We start from the raw sequence: 12,106 nt of genomic DNA on the forward strand, positions 1-12,106 counted from the left end.
CTGTGATTGCTGTAAGCAGTGTCACCAGCTACGATTATAACCAGAGCAAGCCACTCTGGACACGCTTCACCAGAGCATCCAAGCTAGGACACACTGGGAAGAAAGACCTGATGATGTACTACTGAAAATGAGTCCATGGAACCCGATGGATCAAAAGAGAATACCGTCCAAACAAGTACTGGAAGAGGAGCACCCTAGGTGGGAATACACTCACACATTCAGTGGGAGGACTCCCTGGGTAGTGTTTGACTAGCACCCAGGAGGTCGGCAGTTAAATCCCACCCAGAATCCAAGAGGTGCCTAAGGAAGGTAGGCCTGAATATCTGCTTCCAAAAGGTCATAGCCTTTAAAACCCTATGGAACAGTTCTACTCTGAAATGCATAGGGTCGCTATGAGTCAAAATGGACCGAAAAGCAGCTAATATCAACAACACTGTATAAAGAACAACACTGCAAGTCCTTAGGACAAAATACACAGCAGGCACAATAGCCTCGACCCCACAGGATAGGGCAACTTATTTTCCTTTGTACCAGAGACCGGAACTGTACAACGGAATGACACCCTGCCTTCTTTTGTGTCATCACCACAGTCGTTGGTCCATGTTGAGCCCATTGCTGTAGCCACTGTGGACATCCATCTTATCAAGGGTCTTCTTCCCTCTTGCTGCCCCTGTACTTTAACAAGCATTATGTCCTTTCTTAAGAACCAGTCTCTCCTGATAGCATGTCCAATGGATGTGAGATGAAGACTTGCCATCCTCACTTCTAAGGGGCATTCTGGCCGTGCTTTCTCCAAGAGGGATTTGCTTGTTCTTCTGACAGCCCAGACGACTTTCGGTATTGTTTGCACATCATTCACATGCATTGATTCTTCTTCAGTTTTCCTTACTCACTGTCCAGCTCTCACATGCAATTGACCATTGAAACTACTTACCTTGAATTCAGAGCTTAGGGTACACTACTCAAAGCCACATACCTCGTGAGCGGCTGAAACATGTCTGCTGCCAGGATCTGTCCAATTTATTTTATTGAAACATCATACTCAAAAGGTGCTTTAGGCAAACATATTTTGTCTTTTGACTACATGTCCCAATAATATAACCAGGCTCAGACCCTCACATTGTAATGATTCAGCTATATGTCTGAGAGGTAAAAAGACCGCCAACCATATAACTGATGGGAGAATAGGTACTGACTGTCACCTGCAATGCCATTCCTTCAATAAATATTTATTGAGTGTTATTTAAATGACAACATTTTGCAAAGCTTTAAGAAGACACAGATGTAGAGAACACAGTCCCTGCTCACAGGAGACTCACAGATACTGCATCAGGGCATTCAGATCAGGGACACCACAGATAGATGCTGAAAGAAAAATCATAAAAAAAAATAGAAACCACGCACGGAATCCAGGACAGATAAAGTCCTCAGGAACAGCAATGGGAGTAGCGATACTGTGGTAGCTTTTTAATCTCCCATCATCTTACATAGGGGTGGAGTCCAGACTGTCACTCAGGCCATAGCCAGTGAGGTCTCAATGTGGGCATGGCCTTCTCTTGAGGATTCTGGCAACTCCTGTATTCTTTCCTGGGGGTGAGAGACACCCTTGACTTGATATTCCTGCTGACAAGATACATGGATCTACATTGACGGCAGCCAGAGCCTTGAACGGGGAGGAGTCATGTGGAGACCCATGCCACTTTCCACCTCCACTGGGTCCATACGACATTCCACCGACTGCCCTGTGATCTTCCAGCACTTGGTGTCATTGCATGTGTTGCATAAGTCTGAAAAAAAATTTACACACTGTTGTTGGATATATGGGTTAATTTCGTACTTATGGACGTGGTCTGGACTGGGCTGGGATGTTTTCTTAATATACAATTATTCTTCTATATAAAGCTTTTTTAAGACACATGAGTGTTTATGAATGTGCTTCTCTAGTCAACTCGAACTGACTCAGATACCATGAGGGCACAGGGTGGCTGTGTAGGGAAGGGGAGGAAAAGGGAACTGATAACAATGGAACACACACACACACACACAACTTAGGGGCCAAATAACAGAAATATGGGTAAAGGGACACAGAAGACGGTGTGTATAAAGATATTAATTTATATATAATTTAGTAAGGGTGTGAGTGTTGAGGAAAGAGGGAAAAAACAGGAGCTGATATCAAAGGGGTCAAGTAGAATGATAGTGTTTAGAAAATGATGGTGGCAGCATATGTACAAACTCGCTTGATCTAATTGATTTATGGATTGTTATATTATCTGTCAGAGCCCCCATTAAAATCTGTTCTTTTTTCGATAACAACATAAACTCACTGCCATGGAGTCAATTTTGACTCAGTATAGAACACCCCCTGTGGTTTCCTCGCTTGCTATTCTTTAGGGAAACAGAAAGCCTTTTCTTTCCCCTGCAGAGTGGCTGGTGGTTTCAACTATTGACTTTGAGGTTAGCAGGCACCATAGCACCATGATTCCTAAGGATGCTGGTAGAAAGGGAGAACCTTGTGGAACATAATTTAAAATTCTTTAATTATCTGGACTTACTTAAGTGGAAGAGTCCCAGAGACTATGACCCTGAGTTACTTTTCAAACCTTGAATTGAAACTGTCCCCTGAAGTCATCTTTAAACTAAATAACAATTTAGCTCTTAAAGGATTGCATCCTTGAGTATTGCAGTCTTTAAAAAATCAGCACAAAACTAAATGGGCTACAGATAAGTCAAAATATATGTGAGAGGGTTGTGGCAGAGAGATTAAGTAAAAAGAAAGGAAACACGTAGAATAGAAAGAACAAGATTGTTAATTCAATATGAAGAGTGTGACCAATGTCACTGAACATTGTGTCCAGAAAGGGTTGAAATGGAACAGATTTTGCTTTGTATGTTTTCACATAACAAAATTAAATACTAGTAGAAAAAGAGAGAGACTCGCATCTGTTTGAGGCAGACTACCAAATACTGGGTTATATATAATGCTAAGTATTGAATATTATCCCATTTTCATATGGCAAGTATGGAAAGCCAAGATGGAGTGAGGCATTCACAGGGGAGATGGCATTTGAATGATCCAGGAAAATGGCTAAAGAAGATGCTCATTCCCGAGTGTTTCCACTGGGTTCGCAAACACATCAGCAAATGAATGTCAAATAACCCGTCTCACCCTCTAACTCAGAGCTGTGCAACCGAACTCTCTTCTATGATGAAAAAGTTCCAGAGCAGTGATTCTCAACCTGTGGGTCGCGACCCCCTTGGGGGGGGGTCGAACAATGCTTTCACAGGGGTCATCCGATTCATCACAGTAGCAATATTATAGTTATGAAGTAGCAACAAAAATAATTTTATAGTTGGGGGGAGCACCACACATGAGGAACTATATGAAAGTGTCACAACATTAGGAAGGTTGAGAACCACTGTTCTAAAGGCATGACATCCAATCTGGTAGCTACTACATTTTATCAGGAAAGACCAGTCCATGGAAAGGGACATCATGCTCGGTAAAACTGAAGGTCCACAAGAAAAGAGACTGATCATCAAGGAGATGGGCTGACACCATGGCTGCAACAATGGACTCCAACCTAACAACCATGGCGAGATTTGGCACAAGATCAGGCAGTGTCCTCAAAGTAACATCCTTGATCTTCAGTCTTTTTAAGAGATCTGTTGTAGCACATTTAGCCAATGCAACGTGTCGTTTGATGTCTTGACTGATGCTTCCTTGAGCATTGATCTGGCTTAGGGTTTAAAAATTCCCCTTGGCTTCTCAATCATACAGGAGGCCCACACAGTGATCATCTTTCCTCATTACACAGAGTGTCATGCCCCACTCACATTGGTCTCCTTGCTGTACCAGGAAGAAGCTTGGAGAACCCAATCACAAGGCCTTTTGCACTGACTGTCTCCTACCTGGAACACTTTCCCTACCGCCAGATGGCCACTCCTGTGTCTTCCTGCCTTATTCAAGTACTGCACTGTCAATGAGATCTTCCTTGGCTGCGATGCACTACTTGCCCCAAGTTTCCCATCCAGCGCATTTTAGTGAGAAAAATCTCACTGCTACCTGCAGGGGGGGAGCCTCGGCACTGGCATCTCAGAAAATGGAGCATAATCAGAACAGAAATGTGACCCTACCTCTCATGCTAAAAGGCTGCTAACTGCAAGATCTAAACCACCACACAACCAGCCACTTCTCAGGAGAAAGGCTGAAAGTTAGTCTCAGAAACCTACAGTGGAAGTTCTGCCCTGCCTTATAGTGTCATTATGAATCAGTATCAACTCTATGGCAGTAAATTTGCATTTGGGGGGGGGCGCGTTCTAAGGAGCTCTGGGTCACATACCCTGATCAATCCAACTGGCAGCTGCATCAGCTGGCTAAGGCTTCAAAAGACTGAGTAGGTAACTCAGAGCTCATTGCTGTTGGCAGAAACTTGTAGGGGGTCAGAAGGACTTGAGGTGATGGTGTCCTTCTCAGTGGCCTCAGATAATCTTCTCCCCGGTCTGGGCATCAGCACCTTCTTTGCAAAATGGGATGATTGCATTAGAGAACCACTAAACTCCTATATACCTGAGCAACCAGGAAGCAATTGTGAATCCTGGAGAGGAGCAAAGACTATGCTGGTGGCTCTGGAAATCTTGGGAAGCCTGGATCCGATGCGGCTGGAACTGTCCACTGCGAGGCACCAAGAATCCCGAGAACTGTAGTTCAGGTCTCCCCCTTGCCTGTGTACCATGGAAGATTTAATAAATGTTCTCCTCATGCTACGTTTAGGATCCTTGGTGGCAAAGTGGCAAAATCCCTTCACAGTGACCTGTTAACTGCAGGGTTGGCAGTTCAAACGCACCTGCTGCATTCCTGTAGAAAGGGCAGTTTCAACTCACACAAAGAATTGTTGTTTCAGAAATCCACAAGGACAGTTGTATCCTGTAACTATGGGTCAGAACTGGCACAATAGCAGTGCGTGAGTGAGCTTTAAACTACATTTGAGACTGGGGTCTATTTTGAATTCCCCTACCTGTCCATTGGGTGTCATGGGAAGAAAGTAGATAGGAGAAAAAAGGGTAGGAGGCAGTGAGGGAGGAGGGTAGAATGTACTGGAGTAACACATTCTGGCAGAAAATTGTGTGTATGTGTGTGTGTGCGTGTTCTACTGTAATTCACACAGATTATGGGTGGGGGAGGGAACTGAAAAAGTACATATCCATGAAAAAGAAAAATTTTTTTCATTGGTGATTTTCCTTTTATTGAGCTAAGGGATGGAGAATGTACTGCATGGGCGTGACCAGCCACTGGACTGGTGTGCTGTTAACACACCCTCCTGCCTTTGCATGCTGGGGGCCTCTCTGTAAACAGAAGTGACTTGTGACTTCTGATTTCCTGGGGCTCTAAAGAGAACCCGAGAATAGAAGTTCTAAATCGTGAACAAAGGAGAGACAAAGGGTTAGTGACAGGACAGAATTTTGAAGTTTCATTGGATGAACACAGCGCCAGCATCCAACAAGCATGCCAAAGTCTGAACTCTGCCCGGAAGTAATGAATGAGCACTGCCTTTAGCCCGTGTCCTCACTCTCCCCGTCTCCTGCACTCCAAGCCAGCCTCACTAAGAGTAGTCAAAGGTGACATGGTGGTCCTTTCATCTCTCTCTGACCCCTCACGCTGCCTTCACCTCTATCCAAGTTGCTTCATCCTTCCCCCTTCTCCCTGATCTTCCTCGTGGAAAGATCTAATTCATACTAACTGGTAAAAGTCAGTTAGCACACAAGAAGGAAGACATCTCCTTCCTCAGTCTATGCTGCAGAAAAGGAAACTCGGGCTTGAGCTCATTTGCCCAACTGTCAAAGGTCCCATCACGGGCAGGGCCATGATATGAAAATTCAAGCAAGTAGCCCCAGAGCCAGAGCTCCCAACCCTCATCCACTGCAGTTCAAGTTCATGGGGTGAAGTGGTGAAAAGCTAACCAGAAACTGAGAGTCAATGTAGATACCCAAGGCTTTCTTGCCAGGGCACTCACTCACTGCCATTGAGTCAATGCTGACTCATAACAACCCTATAGGACAGGGTAGAATTCCCCTGTGTGTTACTGAGGATGTATCTCTTTATAGGAATAGAAAGCCCCATCTTTCCCTTGTGGAGTGGCTAGTGGTTTTAAACTGTTGCACAAAGCATAACCATGACACCATCAGGACTCCAAAACATGCCAGGGCAATCAATGGTTCTGTGAGATCTCTCAGTCACCTCCAAGCCTAGTTTGTGATCCAAGTGAGTTTTATGAGAATTAGAAGAAGTTTCAGGTTTATAAAGGCACCTGCAGGGCTCTTCAGAAATGTGCATCTCCTTAGAAGCTTCCCTGAAAGTCACGAGGTCTGCTCTGTGCTCCTGCCTTTTAAATTACTCCCAGAGGTGGGGCGTGCTGGTGACCCTGGTTGAACTCATTGGCTGAACTGAATTCACCTGGCCTTGTTGGGCCAATTCAGGTGCAGAACACACCCAGGTGTACCTCCCCTTCCTGGCTGGGAACCTGAGCCTCTGAGCATGCGCAGTGTACCACTCGTTCATGGGACAAAGGCTCAGACTGCTCACCATGCGTAATGGATGCCTCAGTCCCTAAGCTAAACTACCTAGCAGTTCCAAAACCCCACTGCTGTGTAGTGTTCATGAACTTTGGCAGGAACACATCCTTACCACGAAGAATCCTGGTGGCCCAATGGCTAAGCACTTGGGCTTTAGACCGCGGTCAGTAGCAATGCATGAGAAAAAGGTCTTGCCATTGTAAACATTCCACCCCACTGCCATCAAACGCAACGGACCTCTGGTGACATGGCGGGCTACTCACAGAGCTACTAAATGCAAAGTCAACAGTTCTAACCCACCAGCTTCACTGTGGGAGAAAGATGAAGCTATCTATTCCTATAGAGACATAATATCTCAGAAACCTATAGGGAAAATTCTACCCTGCCATGGACTACTAAACGAACAACCTAATCTGTCTTGGAAGAAGTCAGGCCAGAGGCGCCTTGACAGCATATATGGCAAGATTTTGCCTCCCAAATATGTTGGACATATTACCTGGAGAAGGACATCCTGCTTGGTAAAGTGGAGGGGCAGCACAAAAGAGGAAGGCCCTCAACGAGCTGGATTGACACCCTGGCTGCATCAATGAACTCAGGCAGAGAACAAATGTGATGATGGTGCAGGACCTGGAAGTGTTTGGTTCTGTTGTGCATAGGGTCACTTTGGGTCAGAAACCACTCAATGGCACCCGACAGCAACAACAACAAGTATATAAGATGACCATGAGTTGGAATCACCTCGACAGAAAGTGGGCTTTGGGTCTGTCATGGAACCAACCCTGGCTCATAGCGACAAAATCATGGGATTCTGAGGCTGTAAATCTTCATGGGAGCAGAGGGCCTCATCTGTCTCCTGCGGAGCAGCTGGTAGGTGTGAACCCCTGACTTTGCAGTTGACAGTCTAACACTTCCCTTAAAGTACCCCCGGGGCTCCTTTGGTAACGATGACAGACTAGGAAACCTAATGGGGACATTTCTACTCTGTCACATGAAGGCATCCTGTGCAGAATGGGCTCAACGGGAACTAACACCAACCCCGCCACTTTTAACACCATCCCAACCTTACAGACTGTGCTAGGCTCTTGAAGGAATTGACTTTTTGCACTCCCACTGAGCGAGCTATGAGCATGCATGCCAACACGTAACTTCCGGTCCTGAACTAGGGATCAGCTGCACATGTAAGGATGTGCTTCTAATGTGGAAGGAAGTAAAGAGAGGGGATCTGGAAGCAGGAAAAGCCAGGAAGCAGGAGTCACTTAGGCAGACCCCTTTCCTAAACCAGCTTAATTAGCATATCACAGATCCTGGCTCAGAGGTGATGTTCAAAGAAGAATTGTTGACTGAATACACAAGGGAAGGAACAGAATAAGTGAACACAGAAATGTGCTAATGATCAAATTGACTCACAGTTCCCATCCTGCTCTTCTTCTTCCAGGTTCTTCTCTAGTTGCTAATGGTATTTGCTCGACCTCTCACAAGCACAAAAGGAGACCTGGTGGCCTAGCGGTTAGGCAGTGGGCTGCTAACCACCAAACTAGCAGTTCTAAATTAGCAGGCATTCTGAAGGAGAACAACAAGCTGTCTGCTCCTTTAAAGAATTACAGTCTTGGGAATGCACAGTGGTAGCTCTACCCTGGCCCATAGGGCTGCTCTGAGTCTGACTCGACTGGACAGCAGTGAGTATGGGTTTGGTTTGGTTTTCACAGGTACCCCGATCCGTTGGTGGTCTTGGTAAATTGCACAAGCTGGTTCAGTGGACCTTGTGTAGGGCTTGAGAATTTGCACTTCTAACAAGCTCCTGATGTTGCTAGTCTGTGAACATATTTGGGGTGGCAAGGCTCTGGACTCCCGGGGTCTTCCTGGTGGCTGCTGTCACAGCGCAAGTTCCCAAGAGTGCACCGCTACTCATTTCTTTGGAATGATTTGGACTGAGGTTTCCCAGCCATTTCATCAAGGTTTTTGGCTATTTGTTCCATGACACTGAAAAGTTTAGACCTGACATACGCAGCTCAGGCTGTATTATCTATCTTCTCTGCCCTCTTGGATTGGAGATTGATCTCCTATGAATCGATGAGGGTAAGAAGGGTTGGGTGTCCCCGGGTAATGTGAACAGGTAGCACGCTCAACCACTGCTGATTAAAAGGTTTGCGGTTCAAATCCAAGGCCCCTCAGAAGAAAGGCCTGCTGATTGACTTCTGAACGACCAGCCTTTGAAAGCTCTGTGGGGTCCCGTGGTGCTGACCCACACGGCGTCACCGTGAGTTGGAATGGACTCCTCAGAAAGGGGTTTAGTAAGCAGCACAAAGAGGAAACTCCTTGGTGAACTGGAGGACACGGTAGCTGAAACCATGGGCTCCAACATACTACCTCTGAGGCTGGCAAAGGACCGGGCAGTGCTGCCTTGTGTTGCAAAGAAGGTCCCTGTGACGTCAGAATGATTGAACAGCACTAACAACAACAAAGGATGTCAGGGCCCTTCACTTCCCCAGACCACTGACCAGGTTCAAAGACCCGCATGCGAGTATAGTTTCACAGTTAGACGTGTTTAGAAAATATAATGTTTGCAAAAGTAAAATCTTGGTTTACATTTTACAGAGCATGCACAATGAGTAGAACTCTTAAGGTCCACCGGAACCTGTTTAGGGTCTCCTCCACTTGCTCACCACCGATAAGTCGATTCTGACTCATATTGATCCTACAGGAGAGGTTAAAATTTCCCCTGTGGGTATTTCAGAAACTGTAGCTCCTTATGAGAATAGAAAGCCTCCTCTTTCTCTGCAGCTGGTGGGTTCAAACTGCCAACCTTGTCTTTAGCAGCTCAGGACTGACTTGTATCTCTATGAAACCAAAATCTACCTCACTGCCAGGGAGGTGATGCTGACTCATAGTGACCCTGTGAGGCAGAGTAGATCTGTCCCTGTGAGTTTCTGAGACTGTAACTCTTTATAGGAGTAGACAGACTCTTCTTCCCACGGAGTGGCTGGTGGTTTCAAAGTGCTGACTTTGGTGTTAGCAGCCCAACATGCAAACACTATGCCACCAAAGCTCCTTTTGTACTCCTATAAGTAGATAAATATTTCTCTTATATCTGTGTTTCAACCAAAGGCATGGCTATAAAGGAAAAAAGGCCATGAGTGTCAAGAATGATTTGAAAATGTGGAGTTCTTTTGGGAAAGGATATATATATATATATATACTTGTGTATATAAATAGAATTCTGACGGCGGCAAGAGTGGTCAGGAGTTGGACTGTTAATCTCAAGGTCAGCAGTTTGAATGACCAACCGCTCCTCTGGAGTAAGAGGAGATTTTCTACTCCTCTAAAGAATCACAGTCTCAGAAACCCACGGGGGCCATTTTACTCAGTCCCATGGGCCTGTGAGTTGGAATGGACTTGATGGCAGTGAGGGCATGTAAATATGCAAACACCCACCTCGGACTTAGTATTTGACCTGCTCCCTCAGCCCTGTGAGCATCTGCATCCGAAGCCATGGACTTGGCCTTCTGTGAAGAACCCATTAGTGCACCGCCACAAAGAGAATGAGTTTCCTCTGTGTCAGTCCATTACCCTGCCAATGTTCAGGATGGAGCCAACACCCTTGGTTTCCCAGAGAAATTGGCTCAACATTCCCCTGATGTGGTTGCATGACATAGGCCACTCATGCAAAGCACTGCATGTGCTCTATTTAATGCACTATCACCAACAAGTCTACATGGGTGGTAACTCTGAAAACCTTGCCCAAACAGCTGGCTTCACCAAAGTATATGGAACCATGTGGAGTCGTCGACCAGTTCGACTCTGCACTGGCTGTACGTTGGCATTGCAAAGGGGGCTTTCTCACTGACCGTGACCTGAATCCTGCTTCCACTAAGCCTTGCTTCATTGGTCTGGGATGGGGCCAGGCCAATGGGAGGTTTGAAAGCTCCTAAGGGATTCCAAAGTATGACCAAGGGTGAACACTACTGTTTTTGGCCATCACATCCGGGAAGGCCCTTGGGACTTTGCCACTCAAAGTATGATAGGTCAAGGAAACAGCAACATCAGCATTAGCTTCTCCCATGCTAATGCCATCGAGTTGATGCTGACTCATATAGACCCTACAGGACAGGGCAGAACTGCCCTTGTGGGTTTCCCAGACTGTCACTCTTGCCCGGAGTCTACAGCCTCATATTTCTCCCAAGGAGTGGCTGGTGGTTTAGGACTACTCTCCTTGTGGTTAACAGCCCAAGAGTACCAGGGCCTCTAGAACTGCTGGATCCTAGACCCCACCCTGAACCCACAAAATCAGAATCTGCCCCCCAGCCCGATTTCCAGGAACCTGGGTAAGTGCATGCATGTGAAAGTTTAAGAAATACTTCCTTAGAAACCATTACTTTCCAGAACAAACTCCTCCTGCCAGAGGTGCAGAAATGGAAGCCCATTAGGCCATGCTCGCCTAGAAGCAATTTGAGGTCTCAGTGCTCCTATATCCTGGCTGTCATCCAGATTTCCTTATTCTCACCTGGACTGTTGTCACTGCAGCAGGTATTGGTGAGTCCTCAGCACGAACAGCCCCAAATTCGGTCTAGAGACACAGCTCCCATTTCAGAGTAGTACAATCCACAGTTTCCTGTAGAGTTTCTGGCTTTTACTGGCTTGGGGTAGGGTCTAGTGGGAAACGCATCTTAGCAAGAGCCATTATGTATTCTGGATGTGCACAATGAGTTTGTCTTGAGGCATATTTATGTCTGATGTTGTTATGTATTCTCTTTCTATCCCATGCAACGTTATTTTTTTTGAAAATTTATATTTGCTTTTAATTACCCAGACATATAAGTGATTTATAGCTAGGTCTGATCGATTGGAATCAGATGACCACGCCTGGATTAACCATGGGTCCTGGTGACCATTAGGCACTTCTTTCCATGAATGATATTTTCACCTGAGTGAATGCATTCACGACTTTTCTTCTCTTAAGATAAATAAGCAGGTGGGTATCATTTTGCTCTGCTGGCACTTCCTTGTGCTGTTTTAAGTTCACCCAGCAATTTTTAAAAAGAGAAACATATTACAACTGTCACACACTTTATAATTCATGTGGAAAAATTTGGGGGAGAGCTAAATAGAGGTGACCCGTGGTGCAGTCTTACTTACTGCTTGTTAGAAGGTACTGAAATCTTATATACATAAACACTAGAAACCAGGAGAGAGGAAATGGTGGTTCCATGGCAGAATTCTCACTAGCCATGCAGGAAATTTGGGTTTGATTCTTGGCCAGTGCGCCTCCTGTTACAGCTACCACCTAACTGCTAGTGGAGGCTGGCATATTGCTATGATGCTGAACAGATTTTAGCGATGTTTTCTGCCTACAGACAGACTAGGAGGAAAGGCCTGGTGAAATCCTTCAAGCCATCAGCCACTGAAAACCCCCCAGCTGACAAGGGGTCAAATCTACAACCCATTGAAGGAATGGGGTAGGACCAGTGGGCATTGAGTTCTGTAGCGCATGGAGTCCGCATGAGTCAGCTGGCTGACTTGAAGGCAATTGTCCACA

The 12,106-nt window shown here is 45.8% G+C and overlaps 1 protein-coding gene across 1 annotated transcript in view; it reads right to left on the reverse strand.

The window, feature by feature from the left end:
* Positions 1 to 1,740: 1,740 nt before the first annotated feature.
* LOC142461501 (thyrotropin-releasing hormone-degrading ectoenzyme-like) overlaps positions 1,741 to 12,106 on the reverse strand; it is a 294,642-nt gene continuing 284,276 nt past the window's right edge. Inside the window, exon 8 of the mRNA XM_075563514.1 lies at positions 1,741 to 1,787. Within this exon, the coding sequence (XP_075419629.1) occupies positions 1,766 to 1,787 (22 nt within the window). The 3' untranslated portion in view covers positions 1,741 to 1,765. The remainder of the gene's footprint in view (positions 1,788 to 12,106) is intronic.

This window comes from Tenrec ecaudatus, chromosome 11 (assembly GCF_050624435.1).
Source record: "Tenrec ecaudatus isolate mTenEca1 chromosome 11, mTenEca1.hap1, whole genome shotgun sequence".
NCBI lineage: Eukaryota > Metazoa > Chordata > Mammalia > Afrosoricida > Tenrecidae > Tenrec > Tenrec ecaudatus.